This window comes from Rousettus aegyptiacus, unplaced genomic scaffold, assembly GCF_014176215.1.
Source record: "Rousettus aegyptiacus isolate mRouAeg1 unplaced genomic scaffold, mRouAeg1.p scaffold_m13_p_7, whole genome shotgun sequence".
NCBI classification, from domain to species: domain Eukaryota; kingdom Metazoa; phylum Chordata; class Mammalia; order Chiroptera; family Pteropodidae; genus Rousettus; species Rousettus aegyptiacus.
In genome coordinates this window covers 47,864,751-47,889,795 of record NW_023416310.1, presented here as the reverse complement: position 1 = coordinate 47,889,795, position 25,045 = coordinate 47,864,751, and the positions used below count along the sequence as shown (strand labels likewise).

Sequence of the window (25,045 nt, the reverse complement as noted above, 5' to 3'; positions counted from 1 at the left end):
GTGGGGGTGGGAGCGGGTAAGGGCGGTGCTGCGACCCAGCTTCCGGAAGTCGAGGGCTTTGTTTCCGAGGGGAAGATCTTCCCAGACGAACGCGGGAGGCGGCGGTGAGTCCACCCATCGCAGGAGCTGGCCGGGCGGTCCTGGGAAGAAGGGGCTGGTGGTGGGAGAGCGAGAGTGCCAATACCTGCCAGCTGTAACCCGTTTGTGTTTCTTTGTTTTTTGTTTTTTTGAGGGGATGCTTGGGGTTCCCTCCGCCGTTGTTTATCAAGCCTTCTCGGGGCCAGGCCCAGGGAATCCAGCATGAAAGGTATAGGCTCAGTCTCTCCCCTCAAAGTTTCTACAGCTTAGTGAGGCTACGTAAAACAGCTCAGCTCCCGAATCACTGAAGCTGTGACAAGGGCTAAGAAGGAGCTCGTAGAATAGGGATCCAGCCCTAGGACTCTGAGCGCTCTGGGAAGTGGACTCCAAACAGCGAGTTGAAGGCAGGGAGGAACTGTGTGAGGGGAACTGCGTGTCCGAGAGGGCAGAGTGGGGGAGAAAGCTTGGTGACGAAGCTGAGGCCACTGCGGCGATGGCGGAAAGAGCCGCAGTCGGGGGAGAGGTGCGTTTGGCGGCAGAAGAGTGAGGAAGGGCCCTGGTCATCGACTGTGGAACGCTTTGAGGTGAAGTTGGGGCCTTATCAGAAGGGTAGCGGAAGGAGAAGATTTGGTTTACGTTTTGGAAGGATCACTTTGCCGGGTAGTGGTTGTAGGATAGAAGGGAAGGAATTGTGAGTTGACCACTCCTAGGTGGCCACAGCAGTACATGAGAGATGCTGGCCTAGGGTGGCGGCAGTGGGTAGTGGAGAGAAGTGGACAGTCAAAATGTTGTTTAAACGGTAAAATTGGCACGACTTTATTGGTTAATTATGGGATTTGAGGTGATTCTAAAAGTCTGACCTAAGAGAGGGAATTACAGAAAACAAAACTGTTTTGATGTATGCTAGGGGTCCTTTTCCCCCTAGTGTGAAGTCAAAAACCACAAAAAAATTTTTTCTCCCTGATTATATATACTCATTATATGCTGTGTGCTCCCTGTGGAAAACTCAAAGCATGCACACAAACATTTTTTATAGAGGACAGTAAAAATCACCTATAACACTATTACCCAAGATGGACCTATTTTGGTGTGTTTCTTAAAGGTTTTGTTTTCTGTGTATGCGTTTTTGTATAATTGGGTATATATTTGCTATATCCTACCTGCATTATTTCCATTGGACATTATCATGACAATAAAGAGTGAACTGCTGTATGCCAGGACATCATTGACAGATTTTTTTTTCTTATTGTAGCAGAATGTCAGATGTAATTCCACCAAGCCAGGAATAACTTTTGGTGAATTTTCCTTTCAATGTTTTTTCTTTGTGTGCACCTTTTTGGAAACCCCACAGTTTATGCCACATTTTATGTTTTGTTTTCCAATCAGATGTGTTTACTTAATGTTACTTATTGCCATTTTTGTGCATCTTTAACTGCTTCAAGACTTCAGTTTTTAGTGACTGTTTAGTCAGAACCAGTCCCCTGTAATTAGGTAAACAAGTTGTCAGCTTTTTACTGTTAGGGTGATGAGAGGGACATCTTATTAACATAAATTCTCAGGTTTCCAATGGAACCTACTAGATAAAAGGGTAAAGGGAACGAATCGAATCACCTCACCCAAATATCTCATTGTTTCAGAGATCACATTTTTGCAATACTTTGTTTTTCTACCCAAAGATATAGTTACGTCTTTTTAGTTATTCAAGGTCTCTTATTTGTGTTTTATATCTTTTCTTGTAAAACTTCTGTCTAAGCAACGGTGCGTAGTGTTGATTATTTAATAATTGTACCTACTCTGCTTAAATTTCAAGTGTGAAATGAAATCTTTGAGTCGCGTCTTTCCTGTAAAATTATTTTCTCCTTAATATAGGACTCGGTTCTGCCAAAATATCAATAAAAGAGTGATATCAGAAAGGTAAAAGGATAAGCTGGAATGAGATTTTATTAATTCCATATGTAACCTGTAGTCTAAAGAGTTCCAGGTATCCTGCTCCTAGTTGAGTAGGGGAAGCAACCCTCGCCGTGCATCTGCGTTTACCTCATGTGTATAATCGGGAACCAGCGAGCAACCTCGATCCTTTCCCAGGAATGATGAACGAAGCAAGAAGCAGCTCATCAGGATTAGAAAGATAACATCTCATGAGGATGCTTTTGGGGTTGATTTTAGTTTAACAATTCAATCATTAAAGCTTTTAAAATGTAGTTGTTAGCAAAGGTATTTGTTGGTAATGAATTATAAATGTTAACTTGTCAATAATAATGTTAACTTGTCTTTTTGGTTTTATGCAATAGAATCCTGCTTATCTATGAAATGCAGTTAACACAACAGCTAGACCTATTTCCCGAATGCAGGGTGACCCTTCTGTTATTTAAAGATGTAAAAAATGCCGGAGTCTTGAGGAAAAAGGCCATGGAAGGCGCCATTGTTGGTTCATTAATAAACCCTGCAATGGTAAGTACAAGTGAGAAGGAGTGAGCTGTATGGGGCATTTAAGAATATGTTAATTTTCCATGATGTTATAGGTTAGCCTAAAATTGTCATCTTTGGGGAAAATGTTCTCGTCCAAGCTTTGGAGTGGAGTCAGATTTGGCCAGCCTTGAATATAACAGTGAATAGCAGCTGAAATGCCAGGTGCTGCCCTAGGAGACGGGGAAGGTTGTGGTCTGGCTCTGACATAATGGCAGATGCCTGGATCTCCATCTTCTTATCTGAACGAGAAAATCTCTGCACAGGAGGCATTGCATAGTGGTGAAAAGCACACACTGCGGAATCACATTGCCAGGACTTGATGCCAGCTCTGCTATTTGTTATGACTTTGAGCAAGTAGCAGCCAGCCTTCATTGAGTGCTCGCTCTGTTCTTGGCTTTACATATACTTACATTGTTCTCAGCGCCTTCCATATGCTAACTCAGTTCACAACAACTCTGTGAAGTCAATACTACGATCACCTGCATCTAACAGATAAAACACTAAGGAATTTGCCCAAGTTCCCTTGGTGATAAGTGACAGAGCTGGGATTCCAGCCCAGACATTCTTTGCCTTGGTGTCCTCATCTACTGCCTGTGCATAATAATATGGTTTCATAGAGTAGTATGAGGAATTAAGACAGGTATGAAATGTTTAGAATATGGCCTTTGGCATACCATGAGCCCTCAATAAATGTTATTTTTAAAACTTTTACGATTTGTTTTTTGCAGCTTTAAAAGTCTGCAATTTTCTGAACACCCAGGCCCTTGAGATAGCAATTTCGAAACTATGTAGTTCATGGGAATTGTGATAAAGTGAAACGGCCCAACATTTGAGTTACCGTGAGATCGGATGTGCACCTTCAGAGTTCTCCAGAGTCTCCGTGTATAATTCTTTTTGTTCTCCTTGGTAGATTGTCGATCCATTTCAGATAGTTGTGGCAGCAAACAAAGCAGTTCACCTCTACAAACTGGGAAAAATGAAGACAAGAACTCTATTCACTGAAGTTATTTTCAACCTTTCTCCAAATAACCATGTAATTAATCTGAATTTTGCTTACTTTATTTCTGTTGTCCTTGTCATGGTAACGTGTGTGCCCCAGTGTTGGGCCGGAGGCTAAATTCCGGTAAACCTAGTGTTAATAACCAAAATGATAAATGAAGAGAGCTCTGGACAGAGAGTTAAGGTTTAGCACTGCCTCTTACTAGACAAAGAAGGTTTGGAATTTCTTCACGTATAAGTAAAGAAAAGTTTGGCTGAGTGAGGATAGTTTATCTGTCCTCCTGGCTACATGGGATCAGGAAGAAGCCTCTAAAAGGTAACTAAATCTAAATGATGAAACGTTAGGTATGGATATTTGTGTGTTATCATACACATCTCATATTCCCCCCGTTAACTCTTTGAGGAAGAATCCATGTCTTCTCCATATAACACAAGGCTGCGTGGTACCTAGAACAGCCCTGAACACATACGTGCTCATTCACATACCTAGTACATAAGAAGAGTTTGTGTTTTGAGCTTCTGATAGTAATGAAAGTTACTGAGCTGCTGAAGACATTCCACATGTGGCATATAAAAAAAAAAAATGAAATTTTGCTGATGAAGTCATAGTATTACTATTAATAATACGTCGATGTGCCAACATCATGAAGAGAAAAATCAGGACACCTGTGGCATGGTTTAAAATACAGATGTTTGAACAGTTTATAAAACGCATGGCAACAGAGTTCCCCAGTACCTGGAGGAAAAAATTACTCGATTTTTGTTTCTTTGAGATTGTTTGAAATAATTCCAGAAACTATTCAGTAAGCAGCTGTTGAGCTTGTCCCCTTACAGTTATAGTTCTAGGGGCAGAAGAAATGATATGTTCCTGAGGAAGGCAAATGAACAAGGCAGAAGTTCAGATGCCCTAAGATAAATGGTATAATGGGAATAATAATTCAAATCTGTGGGAACAGCAAAGAACAATGCAGTCCGTGAGGAGGAAGGTACCATGGGGAGTGCCGTTTGAACTGGACCTTGGAAGGTGAGGGCACTCCAGGCAGTGGACCGAGTATCAGTACAGGCAAAGAATTTGAAATGATGAGATCCTCAGATTGTCCAGACTGGCTAGAGGGCAGGAGTGGATGACTGAGGTTTCACTTGGGGCCAGAAGGAGCGGGTGTTTGTGTGCCGTGCCAAGAAGTCTGGGCTCAATTCCATGGGAATGAGGTGCACCTTTGAGCAGAGAGTACTAGAGGCAGAACTGGTAGATGGTGAGAAGGGATTATTAATGAGAAAAAGTATAGGCAGAGAGGATGCTTAGGATATAGAAATAACCTGAGCAGAGAGGAGGGCAGGTGCAGAGATGCTTCAGAGACAGAAACTACTGGTTCATTGTCTTTATTTTTCCTTAGATTTCAGAGGCTTTGAAAACATTTGGTACCTCAGCAAATGACACTTCAGTTCTCATAGTTTACATTGAAGATGGAGAAAAACAAGTAGATCAAGAAGACCTGCTGTCTCAGGTAGAAGGTCATCAAGTTTCTCTGGAAAATCTTCCTGAAATAACGGATATTAAGGAAGTCAGAAAGGTTTGTGAATCCACATTTGTAGAAAGTGTGTGATAGATTAGATGAGGAACAGTACCCATGCTGTTTGCTGTTGATCAGCAATGCTTCTGTTTGTTTTTTTTTTTTAACTTTTAAGAAAAGTTACAAGAACAAAAATTACTTGAAAAATAGTTATAGATGCAAAGAACTAGAAGATGCAGGCTTATATAACATATAAGTAGAAACTTTGATGATGAAAGCATTCTCTGTGAAAGAATAGGTGACTTTAAATATCAAGCTTAAGTAGTACATCTGTAATAGTAAATTGAGTATGAAGTTAATGTGTAGATGTATGTTTTTAAAACTGGTACAAATTTGGTTTCTATGTTTAGAGAGTTACCACCATAACTGCAATTTGACATAAGTGATGAATTGCCAGCTACTTTGCGCATTTTAATCACATTTGTAGTCTCATACTATTATCCCAATAATTGATAAGTAACTTCACTTCCACATGTTTGTGTAATGGAAGTTAGTAGTTCATGACTATCCGCGTGTCATAATTTGTCTTTTTTTTTTTACAGATATATAAAGTATCTTCGCAAGAAGAAAGTATTGGGACATTGTTGGATGGTGTGATTTGTAGAATGTCAACAAAAGATGTTTTATGAAATGAGAGAAATATAATTTTCGGCATGTATAAAAAACATCGATTTTCCTTTTATGTTAAAATCATTTGTATTTATTTGTATGTGTTAATTGTAGAAAAATTTAAAACGTATTGATAGAACAAAGGGAAAAAACCGACTTCTACCTCTTAATATTTTAAAAGTTTGCCACCTTTACAATTATTTGTTACTGTCTTCTGGTTTTCTGTTTCTATTCAAATATATTTTATTTTTCTATAATTGGGATAGTAATTGCAAACATTTATTGGCTGTCTAGAGTGTAGTAGGTTTTTGCCTTACTGATTTTATGTCAACCAGCTCGAATCCCTGTCCTTACTTCTGAATATTCCAGCATTCCCTTTGGAAGCCTCTTGGTTCTAAGTGTTCGACAACAATTAATTTCATTCTCATAACACTTTTTGTGGTATGAGATGCTATTATTACTCCCATTTTATACACAGCCACTAAAAGATTATAGTAACTTGCCCAAGGCCCTGTGCTAGTGTAAAATGTTTTATAAATGGTTCGGGTTTTGTTTTCACTTTATATTTTGTTTGTATCAGTCAAGGTAGATTAGATCAGAGGTCAGCAAACTTTTCTGTGAAGGGCCAACTAATAAATATTTTTGGCTTTGCAGGTAGTCTGGTCTCTGTTGCATCGACTCATCTATTTCTTTTGTAGTGCAAAAGCATCCACATACGGTGTATAGCAATGAGTGTGGCTATCTTCCAGTAAAATTTTATGTGCAGAAATAAGTAGTAGGCAGGACTTGACCCTAGGGGCCATGGTTCGTGGACTTCTGGGTTAGGTTAGGCTGCAGTTCTGGTGTATAAAGCTCACTGGTTCATGTGAAAATACCTGTTTCTTGCTAACTAGCTAGTGTGAATCAGTAGGAAGACTCACTGCAGTGACTCAGGAACGCAGTCTGCTGAAGGTTTCATCTCAACATGTGCTCTGTGGGTTACTGCACAGCTAAAGGGAACACTCCGAATTATAAGGTGGCTCATAAAGCTTTTGTGTGGAAGTGACAGATATCGCTTATCTCTTGTTTCACTGGCTAAAGCCAGTCACATGACCCTGCCAACTTCAAAAGGGGCGGTGAAGTGTGATCCTGTCTCTTGCTGGTAAGTGGAGAGGTAGAGAACAAACGTATGATTTCCCTCACGATCATGTAGTACAAAAGCACACAGGTAACGATTCTTATGTATCGTGCTAAAAACTTTATATACACGACCTCATTTAGTGCTCACAACAACCCCAAGAGATTTCACGTGTGAGGAACCATGCTTGATCTCTCAACTGTACTTCGAAAATTTCAAACATACAGAACAGTTGAAAATAGTACAATGAACATTCATGTGTCTTTCATGTGAGTTCGCCATTTGTTAATATTTTGTTACATTTGATTGCTCTCACTCCTTTTTACCTATATGCACATCACACACACACTTTTTTATTTTGAACTATTGGAAAGCTAGCTGCAGACCTCATGACACTTCATTCACCCTACATTGTGTCTAACTGTTAAGTCTCTTCATCTTTTTTAACCTAGAACAATCCTTTTACCCATGTCCCGTTTGCCCCCTAGAATACTTGCAGGGGGTGCTTGTGGCTTCAGCGTTGATCCCGAGATAACTCACAGATTACAGTCCTGACCTTAGTGTATCAATAGTCTGGAAAGAAGTGACATCATTCTATTTACACCACTCTGTTTTTGTTGGTGATATTTCCACTTACAAAATAGAGTAATGTAAATCCTCGAAAACGTCATATTCTTACATGTGATGTTAACATCACAAGCAGTTGTTAGCCAAAGATTCGTTCGATGGATCTGATTAGTGTATACATTTCTATTACAATAGGATTAAAGACAAGTTCTATTTAGAAATAACTCCAAGCACAGTTTTTATGTTTTCACATTGAAAACTAGTCACGTGCTTCAGTCTCAAAGAGCATGTTTATGTAAAATTAATGCTGGCAGCAAGCTGCACTTTTTTTCTACAGAGAAATGGGTAAAGAAAATTGTTCAGATATGGGCAACTAGAGCTCAGATCAATAGTATACAGAGGAGCGTCTAGATCTGCAGACCAATTCAGCACTCAAGGAAGCAGAAATTTAAAAAATCACAGTTTCTTTTTTAAAAAATCTGAGGTGGAGAACCGACTCGGGCAACGAACGAGGTGAAGATTTTTAGAAACAACTGGAAGAGGAAGAAAAAGATAAAAGATAAAGGCAGGAAAAGATAATTCAGTGGCAGAATTAACAGGAAATTAAGTGGCATCTATGAAGAAGTATATAATAAAAACCTTTTCGGCTACAACGATGCTTTTGAAGGAGAGGTGCAGGCTGTGTTGAATGAACATGGTGCTGCTCAGGAACAGCTAAATAAACATGTTAAATGATTGGTCATCAGAATCTAAAAAAAAAAAAAATCAAGCATGTTGTGAAATTAAAGGGAAAACAGACAACTCATACACTGATCTTTCAAAGGCTTTTCGTTCTGAAAGTAAACTTTTGCTCTCAACCCTGTTAAAAGAAGGCACAAGACATGGACAACAGCCTAGTGGTTATCGGAGAAGAGGGGGAAAGAGAGGAGGTAGGTAGATGGGAGGGGGGAGGTGAGAGTTTAAATTGTATCTTCAATTAAAAATGAAGGCACTAGAATCTGCTGTTGAAGGCCTATGGGATTTCAAGCAAAATGTAAGTAAACCTCAGAAACACCTGTGGAATAAAATTATTACTTTTATTTTTGTTGTGGTTATTATGTTCGTAATGAGTATTTTTTAATGTATTTAATATTAACTTTCTATCCTTAGGTATCAAAAAGGAAGTTCAACATTTTTACCAGTATGTCTTCTGGCATTTTAGTTTCTGTTGCCAGCACCGCCTCCTTGACACTTTATCACCTCATTCTAAACCTTCTCCTTGACTTTGCAGCTTTACAACTGATCCCATCAACTCAACCTTTTACAAATCACTCTCATGGTGTTATTCCCTTTTTCTAACACCTTAGGTGGTTTCAAGATTCTAATCACCAGGTTTTGCAGGTTGATATTCAGGGTTTTTCTAATCTGAACCTCTTAATCTAGGATAAAACACCTTGGCTTGTCTTTGCCTCTCCTCTGGTTGTGCTAATAGTGTTCATCTGTGTTACCACCCATGGTCCATTCATCCAATTGAAGTGAGAAATGAAGGCATGTTTAACTTCATTGTAATCTCTTTGTCTCTTATCAGAGTCACTGAATTGGTCAATATTTGCAGATTCCTAGATTGCATCCAGTCCCACTAAATTCTGGGATTTGGCTTGAAAATGTTCATTGAAAACAAACTAGATTTGATTCTTAGATATACTAAAAATCGGAGAACCTCTGGCCTTAACCTCTTTAGAGAATGTCATATTGATTGGCATTGGCCGTTGGGGTTGCGGATGAGGAACGCGCAAGGCCTGAGGGGATTAAGCAAGGTTTATTGTAGCAGAGTGAGAGCGGAGTTGATACGAAGAAGGCATCAGCCCCCAGCGAGGAGACCTGAAACTTACTTGGAGATTGAGGCGGCTTTTTCGATGGGAATATTTAGGGTGGGTAAATTGGTGGGGAGATGAGGAAAATCTGGTGAAATGGCCTCGAGGTGAGCATGTAGCTTGCCAACCCTGACGTTGCAAGGTCTGGTTCCCATACATAGGTAAGGGAGGAGACTACGTCCTGCTCTCCAGAATAGGGGTAGGGCACTCTGGGACCTAACATTGACCTGGCCACTGGGTGTTTGGTTATGTTTCTGTAATATGACATAAAGTCACGCTTTAAGTCATTAACCGTCCTGAAAAATAAAATAATGTTGACATTTTTAAGGAGTTCACTATATGTCTTTCAGAATTCCACTACCAATTTGTTCATGATTCGAGGTAGTTTAGATATTTAGGGGAATAATAGTAGATAGTGTCCTTCCCCTTTCATGCCATCAAGAGGCACATAATGTCACATAAATCTTGGCACTTGGTTCTCTTTCAGGTAGCTTCCTAGAAGGGGACTTGTTGGGGAAGGGGATATACACTCCTTAAAGGGTTTCAATACCAGAAAGGTGCCAGTTTGCACTCCCAGTAGGACAGTTCACACATGCTGGTCTCAGCAAGCTCGCAGGCAATGCCCTTAACTTGTAAGCATATTTACCATTTTGAGAGGTCAGACTCTGGTGAAGTTGAACTTGTATGTGTACTTGTCTGTCTGTCATGAAGAGTGGTTTTACAGGTTTTCTTTCTGTAACTGTAGTTGATGTTTCAGCTCTTTGACAAGAAGAAAACAACAAACAAAGAAAACAATGCCATTTCCTGGGAAAGAATAAGTTAATCTAAGATCCATAAGACTTTCAGAGAAAGTCATTTTGAGCCAGTTTAGGAACAGTGTCTCTTATGTGAACTGGGTAGCTCCAGAGCCTAAATCCTCCACCTGCAAAACAACCTTTTGTTAGAGGGCCTTGGGTGCTAGCGGGGAAGGGATGCAGATTGATAGGTCACACGGATTTGGTTTCTTAGACAAGGATTGCATATTCAAGGAGAAAGTTGACTGTCTCCCCTGTAATTGGATAAGGTGAGGGAAGGGGATTCTGTAACTAGGTGATCATTGCTCCCCATCTCCCCAGTCTTGGGAACAACCAAGGCTCAGGGGAAGGGTCTTTAATCCCCCATCCTCTACCAGCACCCTCTCAACATGCACTCAAAACTACTCCAATAGCTCATAAGCCCTGTGCCTTCTTCTCACGCTGTTCCAGACTCTGCTACTGCCCCCACAAGACCACCCCCCTACTAATTCCTGGTGATCACAGAAGTTAATGAAAAACAGGCTTTGTTCCCTGTCATGGCTCAGCTCTATGATACTGAGGTTTATGATTATCAAATTTCCAGGAGCCAGCCAATGAGGTGGCGTCCAGGGCCTGCTCCACCTCTGGGGTGACAGACACCCTGCACAGTTATCCTGGATGCCCTTCGGAGGCTGAAGGGAGCAGCCAGGCTGAGCCGACCTGGACACTTGAGGCTTTTGTGGTAACAGGTGAGAGGGCATGGGGGGAAGTACAGTGCTCTGAGTGTGGCCGGGAGCCCCAGGCCCTCCTTCTCTGAGTCTCAAGGCTGGGCCATTTTTGGTGTTTGTTTCTTATGCCACATCAAAACCCTAAAAGTTTGCAGTCAAGGGGAAAGAAGCCTTTGCTGTATCCTGTGCTGTGGAACACAGGATTGTGCAATACATGGTCCCCAGGAGAGAGACCAAAGAAAGAGCAGGGGACGTGTGCTCTGGCTGCTGTATGCTGTTCCCCCTAGTGTACCAAGAACTGAGAGGAGACCCAGAACAAACGGAAAGAGGGCTTATGGGAGGATATTTTATACACCAGAGATTTAATTATGCTATTTTCTTTAATCCTTAAAACAACATGGGAAGGTGTGTTTTGACTTTACTCTGTTCTACAGAAAAGAAACAGAGGCTCAGAGAGGTTAAGTGACATACCCAAGGTCACACAGCTAGAAAATAATGGAGTCTTGGTTAAATATAGGTGTTTCTGACCCTCCATCTTCTCCCAGTGGCTCCTGCCTAATTCCTCTCAGACAGAAGCAGAAAGACACATCCTTGAGCAGACTGTCTTTGGTTCCTAGGAGGTTGGGTTCATGGGTGTTCTCACATGGCTTCCTCTCTCTTCCCTGTGCTGCCAGAAAGGGGTGAAGGGACGCCTAGCTCACCCTCTCAGAGCTGAAGATTCAGACAAAGAGTCTTCCATGGCTCCTTATCACATCCGCAAATACCGGGAGAGCGATCGCCGAACAGTTCTGGACTTGTACTCCCAAGGATTGTATGAACATGTCCCCATCACCTACCGCCATATCATGAAGCTGCCGAGGACCCAAGGACTCTTGGTTGGGGTGCCCCTCGCCTTATTCCTGGGCTCAGGCTCCTGGCTCCTGGCCCTCATGGCCAGCCTCACCCTCCTGTCTGCCCTGAGGTTCCTTGCTAAATTCCCCTGGACCCAGTATGTGGTCAAGTTTTCACACACAGACATCACCAAAACCTATTTAAGTGAGCATGGCTCCTGCTTCTGGGTGGCTGAGTTTGAGGGGCAGGTGGTGGGCATGGTGGGAGCTCTGCCAACTGAGGAGCCCACCTTGAGGAAGAAGCAGGTGGAGCTGTTTCACCTGTCAGTGGCCTCGGAGTGCCGGGGTCAGGGGATAGCGAAAGCCCTGATCAGGACTCTCCTCCAGTTTGCATGTAACCAGGGCTACAGTGAAGTCGTCCTTTCCACCAGCATGCTGCAGTGCTCCGCCCTGGCGCTCTACCAGAGCATGGGATTCCAGAAGACGCACCAGTCCTTCCCTAACTGGATCTGGGCGCTAGTCGATATCAGAGGAATTCGATTAATCTACCAGCTGCCCTCTGCTCAGGTCACTCAGGCACTGCAAGAGAGAGGGGAGCTGTGAGCTGTTCCCTTGTGCATTAACCAGGAGAGGATGGGCTCGGGCCCAGTGCTGCTGTGTGCAGCCCGTGCAACCTTCTGAGCTAGCTCAGCACCAGCACTGGGTGTCCTACACGTCGTATTGTGTTACCCAAGGCCCCGGTCTTGACTCCTTTCCTCATTTCAGTCTTTTTTCTCCCTGGACTTGGTTGGGGTTGCCCTCAGTTCCCTCTCCCAGGCCATCTTCCTGCTGCCTTGCATCTTCCCCTCCTGCTTCCCAGAGAACTATCACCCTAACCACCCATGAAACTGTGCCCCCACTTCTAGGTTTTAAATTAAACTTCTGTGCCCCCTGGGTTGTGTTTTAGCTTGGACATTTAATGGGGGGGGGGCTTGTCTGTCCCCCTGGCGGGAAGAGGGAGGGAGCAGCCTCGGTCTCTATTTCCACCACCTCTCCTTGGCCCAACCGGCTGTCCCCGCAGGAGGAGTTCACACGTGGGCACCACTGGTGCTGGAGACGATGTTGCCCACAGTGCCTCCCACGCTCAAATGATTTAAGCAACAACTCAAAGCCTTACGAATTTCAGGCTGACATGGTCCCTGCCCTCTAGGCACTTCCAGGCAAGAGGGGCCGAGAGACAGGAGGGGCAAGTGGGGATATGTCGTCCTGAGTGCGAGGGTGAGGGAGGTACTGGCACCGTGTAGGATGTCAAAAGGGCACCCAACCCGCTCCCTGGTCAGGGCTTCCCAGAGGGGCAGGCAGGGCTCCTGCTCTGAACACTTGGAACCAGGAGTGAGCTGGCCCGTCACCTGCTCCGAACTCTGCCCTCAATGCCACCCACACTGAGGGGCTCTAGTTCTTAATAAATGGAAGCTCTCTTTCTGCTTGAGGCCTCCGCGGGTGCTGTTCCCTCTGTGGAATGTTCCCCTTCCGCCTCTCCTCCACCCATCCTCTCTGTTCATTTAATTCCTCCACTTCTCAGCGGAGTTGCAGAGAAAGTGGGCTCGGAAGGATACTTTCTGAGCACGGAGTTGTACTTGGTGAATGTACTGAATGCCACTGAATTGTACACTTTAAAATAATTGATTTTCTGTGAAATTCATTTTCTAAGAAATGAGGGGAAAATAGGAAGAGTTAGATGGTTCCGAAGCCCAAAAAAACATTCCAAAGGTTGCAGAGAGCAAACGTGTTGATAAGTGTTTATTGGGAGCAGGGCTGTTGTGCTGAGTCTGCCCTTTATGAGTATGCGGGGAGGGAGGAGAGGCCACCTTTGACCCCAAGCCGGCTGAAAGGAGTGGCCTGGAGGGCACCTGGGACTTGGTGTGGGCAAGGACATTGACCCCCCAAGGTATCTGAAAGTGATAGTGGATGCCTATTTGCCTGGAACTTTGGCAAAGATAAGACGTTACTGGTAGCGTCTGTGTGCGTGTGTGTGCGTGCGTGTGTGTGTGTGTGTGTGTGTGTGTGCGCGCGCGCGTGTGATGAGCAGGAAACAGGGACGGGTGGTAGGCACCGTGGGGTGGGTGAGTGTTTTTTCTGAAGCGAGGCTGAGGGTTGTGGGTTTTGCAGGCTCATGGGACACACACAACGGTGGATCCAAACTAGCAAAGCACAGATTTGTGATTTTTGCAGGAACCCCTTTGGGCAAATTGAAGAGACTGACTTCTAACAGTAGGTAGGGGAGGGGCCGTGGTCCAAGAGAAGTTGAGAGGTCAGTGATTTGGACCCAGCAGGAAGACAGCAGGTTGCTTACTGCAAGCTCCCTTCACCTTTCTTTAGCTAATAAGTAATTTATTCAATGTAAAGGTGGAGGTTTCATTCCGAACTTGGTAAAAAATTTAAAGACATTAAGGTTTCCTTCTTGTAACAATGTACAGGTTAAACTAGAGCAATTATTAACATTATTTGGTTTTGTGCAAATGATGGGTGCCCATGTGAGCACTGGGTACGTGCGGGCAGGGCATCGACTGTGCTCCCTCAACCTGTCTTTGTGTGGCAAAATATACATAAATTACCATTTTAACAATTTAAATTTTATAGTGTAGTTGTATTACCTACATTCATAATATTGCTTAAGTATCACCACTACGTATATGCAGGACTTTTCAACACCTAAAACAAAATCTCTGCGCCCGTTAAGCAATAACTTCCCACCCCACCCTCCTCCCAGCCTCTGTAACCAGGATTCTACTGTCTGTCTCTATGAATTTGCCTGTTCTAGGTACCTCAATTAAATGGAATCGTACGCTATCGGACCTCTCGTGTCTGCCTTATTTCATTTAGCATAATGTTTTCAAGGTTTATTCATGTGTCATCAACTTTTGAGGGCTCAGTAATATTCCATTGTATGTGTACAATACATTTTGTTTATTTACCTATATTTCGATGGACATTTGGGTTGTTTCCATCTTTAGACAAGAGTTAATGTTTTAAAGTATGCAGGATAAAACAATACTTAAGCTAAAGTAGGGACGTAGTGAATTTTTAGTTTGGAGTCTTTATGGTGGTAGGAGTTTGTGAATATTTTTTCTGCATGTATTACAAGCCTGGTAGTTACCTCCTGAAAAACATGAGTGTGAAAATGCTCAAATTTGTATTCTGGGGATAACCTAATTCAGATTTTTCTAAATCCGAGTCTCGGTATAAGAAGTTTATTTTAAGAACAACTCTGCAGGAAATACGGACTAGTGACCATGTGTCAGACAGGTTTTAAAATTATCAGCTGCCTGGACAAAAAGGTAAGACATCTCCCTGGAGCCATCTAAAGCTATGACCTAAGGACCCTTAAGAGAGATTGAACCTGAAAGGCATTCCCTCCACCCAACAGCTCCGTTTGGGGGGACTCTGATCTCAAGTGGTGTGTGAAGCAGAGATAGAGGCACCTGTTGCTGAAGCAGCTGTCCAATGAGGTAGGGAGGCATCCATGGGGAAAAGTGAACACTTCCATGGCTTGTGGGTCTAGGAACCAGGGGGCCAGAGCACCCTGATGGGGTGCTGGGAGGGAGCCCAGACCCTACCAGAAGCCTGGGGGATCAGGGGAACTTGGTTTGGTCGGAAGGCTGGCACCAGTGCAGTTCTCAACATGGGCCATTCTGAGAGCTGGGACTGGAAACCAGGAGGTCTGTTGTCTGTGGGGTGCAACGTGGGGGGGTCCCTTTCTCCCAAGTACTGAAGACACGAATAGCTTCTCCTTGGAAGCACCAAGAAACAGCTGGAGGCTTCTGATGTTGGTAACCTGGGATTTTTGAACTCGAACTGCTTGATGAGAGACAGAAGGGTGAGCAGGACGAACCTGCCTATCACGCACACTCCTTAGGTCTGTTATATGTATATTACCGTAATTTATAAATTCCTGGCTTTAGCATGTTTTAAAAATTATTTTCTTACCTTTTATTACCTATAAACATCATGCCTTTTAGATTGTAAAGTCTCTTCTGTTGACATTTAAATATTTTAGTTTAGACTTTTCAAATCCACGTATTTCTACAAATTTCTTGACGTCTGATTTTTATTTCTTAGAAGCCATAACTCCTTTCCTTATGTTTCATTTATGTTTTTACTGTGGAAAATATACATAACATAAAATTTAGCATTTTAATCATTTTTAATCCTACAATTCAGCAGCATCGGTACATTCGCATTGATACGAGACCATCACCAACATCCATCCCCAGACCATTTTCACCATCCCAAACAGAATCTGTACCCACTAAACACTAACTCCCTGTTCCCTTCCATGGCCCCTAAGAACTGATATTCCATTTTCTGTCTCTATGAATTTGCCTCCTCTGGAATCACGAGATTTGTCCTGTGTTTCTTCCTTTGCCCTTCACTCTCAACGGCTGTTTGTGTTTTCTATCTCATTGGATTTTTATTTATTTCATTGGCATCTTTAATTTAAATTCGTTTTCTGACGGTGCTTTTTGCTCTGTTGTGCGGACAGTGTCACTCCTTACGGAAGGCTGGCCTTCTCTTGCCCTCCAGTTCTCTTTGAAGTTGGCTCCCAGGTGCCTTTGAAGAGATTTTCTATCCTCTTCAAGACTGGCTTTCCAAGCAACTCTCCTGTCTGGCTTGAGACAGATTCAAAACCCTTCCTGGCACACAGCACCCTTGGGTTGCCTGGAGGCCACCTCCTAATGTCAACAGGGCTTCTCTCCATCTCCTCTCTCCCCTTTCACCTGCCTTATTTCTCTAACCCACACAGCAACTGGAAGGTTTCGTGCTGCTGTTACATGAGCATGTGTCCCGTTGCTGCCCCTTCCATTTTAAGGCTGTCCTCTAATACCTGTGGACTAGAGTTACCAGCTAAAATGCAGGACACCACCTAGATCTGAATTTCAAATAAACAGTGAATAATGTTTTAGTTTAAGGATGTCTCAGATATTGCACAAGATAGACTTACACTAAAAGTTTGTTTATCTAAAATTCAAAGTTAATTTGGAGTCCCGTATCTTATTTGCTATGTCTGGCAGCCCTTCTGTGGACGCTACCCAGAATTCCAAACTTGAGTCCATGCCCCAGGTGACCACCTTTCCCCTCAGAAGTCTAGGAAGTGGAGTATGGAAGGATCAAGTCTTGGCCCTTTGCCATTTCCACCAGGCCCTACAGAATAAAAGACTGTATTAAGCTATGATAATCCACTTACCGTAGTGCCATGGCCACTTCAGAGAGGAAGTACAATGCAAGGGGCATGACTACAGATCAAGGCAGGCCTGCAGCTCTGGACAGCTTGATATGCCTTTCCTGCAGCTGGAAAGGCTCCGTGGACTCACCCCAGGGAAATCAGAAGAGTGAGCATGGGGTCTTGCTCGGGCATGGCCTTGGAGTTGGCCTTCCCCTCCAGAGTCTGCTGGAATAGAGGATGCAGGAATGTTTTCTGGGAACCAGATTTGGTACTGACATGCACAGTCAAGAGGCTGGCATGGAGCCATTTGCAGTCCTGGACAGGAGGACTGAGAGTCTGTGGAGCAACAATTAGACACCAGGTTTGGGGAGTCAGGAGGGGAGTAGTCAGAGGAAAACCTATCTCCTACGTCACAGGAGCTATAGTCCACTATTCCAGGTGAGGGTCTCAGAGGAACCAAAGAGAGTGCCCTGGAGAACAAGGCAGCTTAGACGAGGGACAGCCAGGGCCAGAGATCGTGACTCTTGTTGCAGTACCCCTACACACACACACACACACACACGCACACACACACACACACACTAGACGTGCACTCAGGAGCAGAAACCTACATACACTACTGGGGGAGGAGGCACGTCAGCTCCCTGAAAGGATACTCAGGGGACCCTGCTAGAGAAGAGAACTTAACTCTAAGTTGGGAGTTTTGACTACTTGAATCTCTCCCCCTTTGCTTATTGAGTAGGACACGGGTTTTTAATGAAAATGAGCATCATTGGATATGTAATCATGTAAAGGTGATCAGGCCCGTCAAAAGATTCCCTGAGTTCCTTTGTGTAGCATAAGGGAAGGAATCTCCCTAAGGAGCAGGCTTACAAAGGTGTTGATGGTGAGAAACACGTGAGATATGTCCAAACCTGCAGAGAATTTAAATGAGTTTATATGAGACAAACTGACAATTGCTGGGAAGCAAAATCCCAGCAGATTAAGAAAATGTTCCAGAGAATGGCAGGCCACAGGAATGGCTGATAATAAGGAATTTGGATTTGGAATCGCAGGTGTCATTTTATTGCTTCGAGATCCTGTGCAAATCTGTACTCTTACCAATTGGATTTCTTTACTGGAAGGATCAAAGAATTACAGGGGCTCATACATGGAAATATAAGCCCCCCACCTTTTTAAGGTGATCTTGTCTAACAAGCTCCTTTTAGCTACTGCAGCTGGTCTTAAAGGAAATGGGCAAATATTAAGTAGAGGCTTAGAATTAACAACATTTGTTTTATTACATGTGATGGACTTCGTCTTGCCAATATCTGTACTGGAAAAGGCCCAAAGTTGGGTCAAAACATCCTGTAACGAATATTCAGTCAGTCTCAAGACTGATTTCCTTTCTTGGAGGCACCTTTAAAATCATCATTTCCCTAATTTGTTCAGGGTCTGATTCATTTAGTTCTCAATACAGTTCACCCTTCTGGGAAAAGGATATGTGGGCATCACTGGTTTCAAAAAAGTCTCACTGTATCAGGTGAACTGGGGCAGCTTTGACTAGCAAAATGTTTGTTTCCACATAACATTCCCTAACTGGAAGGGAATAGGTTCTTAATCAAAAACAGACATGAGTGGATTAGCTTTTACCCACCATTCATAAGGAAGCCTCGTCTGAGGGAGAGGACAACTTTTTGGGTGGAGCCAAGAGTAGATGAAGTAGCCCCAGGCTCTTCAAGGGCCCCAGTTGTTTCCCCCGTTCCGGTAATTTCAATTTTTCCTAATGTATGGGTGAAGAGAAGGTGAAGTGCCCTCTCGCAGCCCTGGGAGCAGCCCTGCGCTTGCTTCTGGTTTTCTTTTTCTAAATCCCATGTTAGTTCTCCTGACCTGACTTTTTACGCTGAAAGGAGACTCCTCTACAGGAGTTTCCCAGCAAGCCTTGCTTTGTAATCTGTGGCTTTGCTCTCAGAAACCAGTAGGTGTGTTAATTAGGATAAATCAGAATAGCCAGGATCATATATGTTCTAACAGTTCAATCAAATTCTTGTGAGAACTCATCAGAGTCCCAGAGCGGGTCGTGAGTCTCTTCAGTAGATTCCCTAGTTCTGTGCTATCTGGTTCAGGGAACATATACAGTCATTGGTTCCCTGTTGCCTGAGACAGCTTCTTCCAAGGGAAGCTGCTGAATATCTTATTATTATTATTTTTTCCTGTCTAGCCTGATCTGGTCTTCTACTCTGAGTGTCCCCGAGGTCAGTAGAGAGCTGTGGTGCAGGTGGTGCAGAAGAGCGAGGGGAACAGGATGAAAAGAGAGAGAGTCCACACAACAAAGTTCAGAGTAGAATAGGGCAGTTGGAGAAGAGGAAAGGCGTGTGTGTGCTGGTTCTGAACAGCTTCAGAAGCCTTTCTTTCAGAGACAACCTGTAAAGTGTTCTTAGTAACTTCCTGGAGAGAAGGAGGTCTCTCTGTGTTCCATTTCAAAGGCTTCTATTGGCCAGCTGAGGTAAGCTTCCCGTGCATATGGTTTGATTGTAGAGCCTGCTTTTTCTAAGTGTGCAGAAAACATTAATTTAGTGTCTGAGAACTCCATTTTGGCCATCTCAAGTCAATATCACTTCTTGTTAAATCTTACCATTTCTGTATGTACCTGCAAGTAAAGGTTCCCTAGGAATCATACGTCTGCAGGAGTGTTATGGAGGCTGGGGACTCGTTGGCCTAGGAGGCACGATCTCCCATGCTATATCTATCTATCTATCTATCTATCTATCTATCTATCTATCTATCTATCTATATTTGAGATCTGTAGAGTCTGAACAAATTTCTAAGGATGTTGCGTAGTGGGTTTAAGTGTGACATAACCTCCCAAGTGCTTCAACCTTCTTATGTGTCTTGGTTTCTCTCCCCTGTTGTGTCAGGCAACTGCAACGAGTCAGAGCACTCGGTAACCAGCCTTCCTGTACAGTCCCCAGATGAGTAAATTATTTAATTATAGTTGTGCTGGAATTCCCTATGTGGACGAGCTTGTTTTGAGGAGTACCCTCAAACACCTCCGGGTAGATTCTTAGTCACCAAAAATAACCAGAATTTGAGCTGGAGGGCATAAATTCTCTGTATATTTACAGCCAAACTGAGTTCTGACTGTCATTTATCTAGCAAAGGTTTTGTTCAGACTTGCAGGAAACAATTCCAATTGAAAAGCCAAAATCAAAAACAGTCACCCATTTTTTCTTCTGTCCCTGAGTTATCTTGACCCTTGCCCTTAGCCTGGGTTATCTCAACACTTAACCTTAATGCCACCTCGAGGATTTTAAAAAACAGCTCAAATAAAGTCAAGATCTCCTGCCTTAAATCTGGGTGGCCTGGAATTCCAAGAAAAGCTCACCCACGTTCACTCGATGCAAAGTGAGGAACCGGTAGGTCACAATTGTATCCCTGCTGGTACCTAGCACAGGTCTGCAGGGTGGACCTTGGTGGGCTTTGGAATCCTGCCGACTGTGCCAAGTAAATGTCAAGGTAAGAAACGTCCAAATCTGTAGAGAATTTTAATGGATTTACCTGAGCCAAACTGAGGACAATTGTAGGGAAGCAAAATCTCAATGGATTAAGAAAATGTTCTTCGAATGGCAGTTTTACAGCTTATTTTATACATTAGAATCAGAGAAGAAGATGTAAGGAGGGTTATGTGAAATTGTTGGTAATAGATTAAGGAGGTGGGAGAAAGCAAAACAGAGAAATCTCTGGGATTGGATAAAAAGTAAAATGGAAAGACACATACATTTTTTACATTGGTGGGTACAATATAGTTAATAATTATCATTTATAGCACATAGAAGTGGTATGTGGGAACAAGATAATCACGAGGGGTTCTGTGGTCTCCTGTGCGGTGGGCTGTCTCCTGAGAGGTTGGAAAAAGGAGGTTGGATAACTTGGACACTTCAAGGGTATGTTAATGTGGATGCAAAAAGACAATAGACAGGCTCACTTAAGGTAAAGATGGACCATTGTCAAGGAAGCTGCAGGCCTAGGATGTGACTACCTGCCATGACCTGTTTTTAGTTAGGAATTTTTATATTCAGACCATCTTATGTGGTTAATTTCAGTCTCCGAGTTTGCAGGCCTCCCCTATGCTTGTTAGGTTTAGCATGTGGCCCTTTTTTTGTCTATGAATAGCACTTAGAGACAAAGTTTGGTCCTGATATTTATGGCAGCATTGTTTTTAAGAGCTAGGAATTATGTTTAACTACTTAATGTTTGTTCAACAAACTGCTTACTATATGATTAGAAGATATTCGATACACATAAAATAATCTCACATAAATTATAACATAATAAAATGAATATCCATGAACCTAACTAAAGAACAAGAAAGGTATTACTATCCTTTTATTTTTTAAACTAATTAAGACTTTTATTAGAATTATTTCCTAGAGGGGCATTACCCCTTATTAAACAACTAATAAAATATGTGATATTTAGTCATACATTTAAAATATAGGAAGACAACCAGTATCTTAATGTATAAGAAGTCAAACTTCAGGAGACAAATATGTTCAGCATAACTAAAAGAAGCTGGATTCTACTTACAAATTGCTTAATTGGAAAAGAAATTAGTGTTTAAGAAGTGTTTTCACTAATGTAAAAATACATCTAAAAAAAAAAACCAGCGTGTAAAAACATATTAATTTACGAAGCCAAAATATCTCTTAGTTTTAATTCTTGTATACCCTAAATGAGGTGCGTATTACGTGAAAATAAGATGTTAAATATTCATCAATATATAAAGAATGAATTCAATTGCTCAAGTACTAGGTACAACTTCATATTCTTTCACTCTACTCCCAGAATTGTGAATTAACTTAAAAATTTTATCAACTACTACCTAAGGTTATTAGCAATGACAAGTGATATCACTGGACATATTGTGTCATTTATTTCTCTTATTGCTTTTATCACTATAGTACAATATAAAACTTCTAATCCAATATTATATGTTCCTATACTCAAGCTGATTAGTACCTAAAAAAATAAAGCTCTAGATATAAAGTTGTTGGTTTTAGGGCTAAGTAAACAATAACCAAACAAAGTCTTAGATTTTTCCTAATAAAGAGAATAAGATGGCCAAAGTTTTTCTTCTTTCTTTTGTGAGCTTGCTTCATATTATTACTCTGTTCTGTTCCATTTTTTTTTTCCAGTAAACAGACACACAAACAAAAAAACTCCAAGGAGATACAAAGATGGTGAATGGCCCCCAGCCATCATTATAGCTTTGTTTCTATATAAACCGAAAACTTTTGAATGTAGGTCTTTAGTTCTGGCAGCAGATTAGAATGAATTCTCAAAAGTTCACATTTTCTCAAAAAATTTCAACTGGCAAGCTTTCACACTATAAGCCATATACTTTTCATCCACGTGCTCCCGCAAATGTACTTTTCTCTCCAATTCATCCTCTTCCAAAGGATCATACACCTGCTCTAAAAGCTGAATCTCCAGGCCATGGATTACATCAGCTCTTAAGACTTCTACTACTCTGATCTTTCAGAATCTGGCATAACTAAAGGCAGCTCTTTAAAATGGAGTTCCTCTGCCTCTTCTACAACTTCCCCATGAAGTGGTAGTGCATCCTGATGAAGTTTAAATTCTGACACTGGGAGATCTTCACAGCTCTCCTTAGGGTCTGAGTCATCAATTGTACCAAGCCTCTCATTTCATTTGTATAACCTTTCCCTTTCTTGGAATCCCAATCTGATTTTTCAGTTGAACTTGAAGAATGTCACTCCTCCTCAGAGAAACAGTGTGTGAGCATTCTTTCCCGAGCAAAGCTTCATTCAGCATGGGGCAGGGGTGCGCTGGCCTTTTTGTGGCTCCCCTGACCTGGCTGCTCTCAGAGAAGCTCCCCTCATTGAAGGGCCTGAGGGCACTAGGTCTCCCTGTGACTGCTTTAGTCACTTCCTCTCGCTGATAATGGTTGATTTGTTGATGACAACATCACACTGATTCTCCAACTGCTCACAGACCCAGCGATCACTCTGCTTTGGGTTTCAGTGTCCTTTTGGCTCATTGTGACATCCATGTTTTCAACAGAGGGAAGAGAAGGCAAAAGTAGAGGAGTAGCCTCTTGGAACTGTCTCATTTCCCCACTGGATTCGGTCTGTTTTCTCTTGCCATCATTGTTGAGACAGGAAAAGTGCAGATCCAGAGCTGTGTGGCTGTAAACCTGGTGGATTCTGTCCTCTTTTTCTGTAATTCACCAGCAACTTGGTCTCGGTCCTTTGGCTTTTGGTCTTTATTTAGGGGCTGCAGAGGCTTCACTGGCTCATTCCTTTCCCCAGTGACATCATCAGAAGACCATGTAGGAATTAGGTTTCCAGGGTGAGTGCTCGACCCAGTGTTATCTTGCACCGCTCCTTCACTTGAGAAATATTGCATTAACTTCTAGCTCATTAGAGGCATCTAAGTGTCTTGGATCATTTTCTTGAACTAAGCCATTGCTCAAGTCCCTTTCTGCAGGTAAGATGTCAATATTCATTCTACCAATTGTGGCTAGTGATTCTGTAGTCCAGCTCATGTCCAGTTTGCAGGTGTGGACTCAGGTGTCTTCCAGGAACCAATGACTGACCATGTGTTTCTCCTGGGATAAATCTTTGTCTTCTTCGCCCATTACATAATGCCTTGGAGCCCTCAGAAGAATGTTTGAGGGGATCTACTTCATGATTTGTTTCAGCCTTATCCAGGAACTATGGAATTTAGAGTCACCATTTTAAATGTTATTTTTGGCGGTATTTGCCTTTGTGGCCTCGAAACCAAGGTGATTGACGCTTTATGTAAGGCTGCCTCTGGATGCTCCTAACAAAGGGTCTTTCTTCAGGCCTTTTGCTCAGCGTTATTCTTATCAGTTCTGCCAGCTCTGGGCTATAAATTTTCGGCATTGGTGGCAGCTTTCCTTCGATAATCCGATAAACTGAAGAATTCATGTCTTTTGCATTGAAAACATGCTTCAGGGTGGCCATTTCATAAGCACAGCATCTCAGAGCTCAAATATCAGACTGACAGCTGTAGGGGTTGTTTGGGAACACTTCAGGAATCGTGGAGTAGGGTGTGCCAATGAGGGTGCTAGCCATGTCACAGTGGTTCTCTAACACTTCAGCAATTCTTAGGTCACCCACTTTGATCATGTTTATTTTTGTTAGGAAGACATTTTGAGTTTTCAGATCTTGGTGAAGGATATGTTTTTCATGCAAATATTGCAGCCATATCTATCTGAAAAAAACCACTTCACCACTTGACTCTCAGGCAGAAGCTGCTCTTTCTGTTCCTTGAGCTTTCCCTACAGATCACCTCCTTCACAGAAGCCCATGACGATGTACGGCAGACCATCCCCTGCCTTCCATGACTCCCTGTGGGTTCCGGGGGTGGGTGGGGGGCACAGCAGGAGGTGAGTAGCTGCAAAGCTTCATCAGTATTTGTAGCGCTTCCCAGCACCAGGATCTTAGCCTCAGCTCCACCTCAGACCATCAGGTATTAGATCCTCATAGAAGTATGGGTCTGTGGTGCCAAAAAGGTTGGGGACTGCTGCAGGAGATGACTATAGGGTGCTTCAGCTGAGACAATAGCTGGGCTTCTTTTTGGGCAGCTCAGGATCTCGGAGGTTCAGTGTTTTGTTGACACACTTACTGCCTGCCGGTACTGCTTGTGCCTCACCAGCATCACCTCTCTATAGTAGTGCTCCTGCTCAGGGCCTGTGGGTAGCAGTAGGCAGCCAGGGACACGTTCCCTGGGCGTGCCCAGAGTCGGGATGTGGCGCGCCAAGGTGGGGGGGGGGGAGGGGGGCGGGGGTGGGGGTGGGAAAGGGAGGCAGGCCACAGCGGGAGGCCCACCTCATGCCTGAGGCTGTGGTTCCCGCAGCTGCGGAGGCAGCCTGGCCCTGGCGTGATCGCAAAGGCCCCGCTCATGGCGACAGCAGTGTCATAGCGATCTTCAAGATGTCACTATTTTTGATAAGAAACTATCTCTCTTCTCCGATTCCATCATCCTCTAGAGGTATTCACTATTCTGGTTTTTTTGAAATCAATCTTACCATCCATCTATCATCTTAAAACCATGTGTCCATATGTATCCCTAAACAATATATTGATCTGACTCATTTTTAAACAATGCTGTCATACAATTTTCTTCTGTAGTTTGCCATTTCTGACTCAAAATTGTTCATAGGATTTATCAAAGTTGATGTGCGTAGCTGTCGTTCATTTTCTTTTCTGTCTAGATTCTA

General features: G+C 42.9%; 1 protein-coding gene and 1 pseudogene across 6 annotated transcripts; one reads left to right on the top strand and one right to left on the bottom strand.

Annotated features, from left to right (window-relative positions):
* Nucleotides 1-4: 4 nt before the first annotated feature.
* TPRKB (TP53RK binding protein) lies at nucleotides 5-12,919 on the top strand. Of its 6 annotated transcripts, none has more exons than XM_036224755.1 (5): nucleotides 5-104; nucleotides 2,370-2,529; nucleotides 3,458-3,580; nucleotides 4,941-5,117; nucleotides 11,439-12,919. In XM_036224755.1, the coding sequence occupies exons 2-5, from the start codon at nucleotides 2,389-2,391 to the stop codon at nucleotides 12,195-12,197; spliced, it is 1,200 nt and encodes a 399-aa protein (XP_036080648.1). In that variant the 5' UTR covers nucleotides 5-104; nucleotides 2,370-2,388; the 3' UTR covers nucleotides 12,198-12,919. The 6 variants fall into 6 exon arrangements, with proteins under 6 accessions (XP_036080648.1, XP_015986159.1, XP_015986156.1 ...); XM_016130673.2 differs by lacking the exon at nucleotides 11,439-12,919 and adding an exon at nucleotides 5,660-5,799 and having other exon boundaries at nucleotides 9-104; XM_016130670.2 differs by lacking the exons at nucleotides 5-104; nucleotides 11,439-12,919 and adding exons at nucleotides 185-662; nucleotides 5,660-5,799.
* Nucleotides 12,920-21,792: 8,873 nt separating this feature from the next.
* LOC107502879 lies at nucleotides 21,793-24,465 on the bottom strand (annotated as a pseudogene).
* Nucleotides 24,466-25,045: the final 580 nt, after the last annotated feature.

Bases quoted from the DNA above. Each gene is read 5' to 3' on its own strand.
- TPRKB (XM_036224755.1), top strand. From the start codon at position 2,389: ATGCAGTTAACACAACAGCTAGACCTATTTCCCGAATGCAGGGTGACC. The intron at 3,581-4,940 runs GTAATTAATCTG...ATTTTTCCTTAG, and splicing joins ACCTTTCTCCAAATAACCAT to ATTTCAGAGGCTTTGAAAAC. The intron at 5,118-11,438 runs GTTTGTGAATCC...CTGTGCTGCCAG, and splicing joins ATATTAAGGAAGTCAGAAAG to AAAGGGGTGAAGGGACGCCT.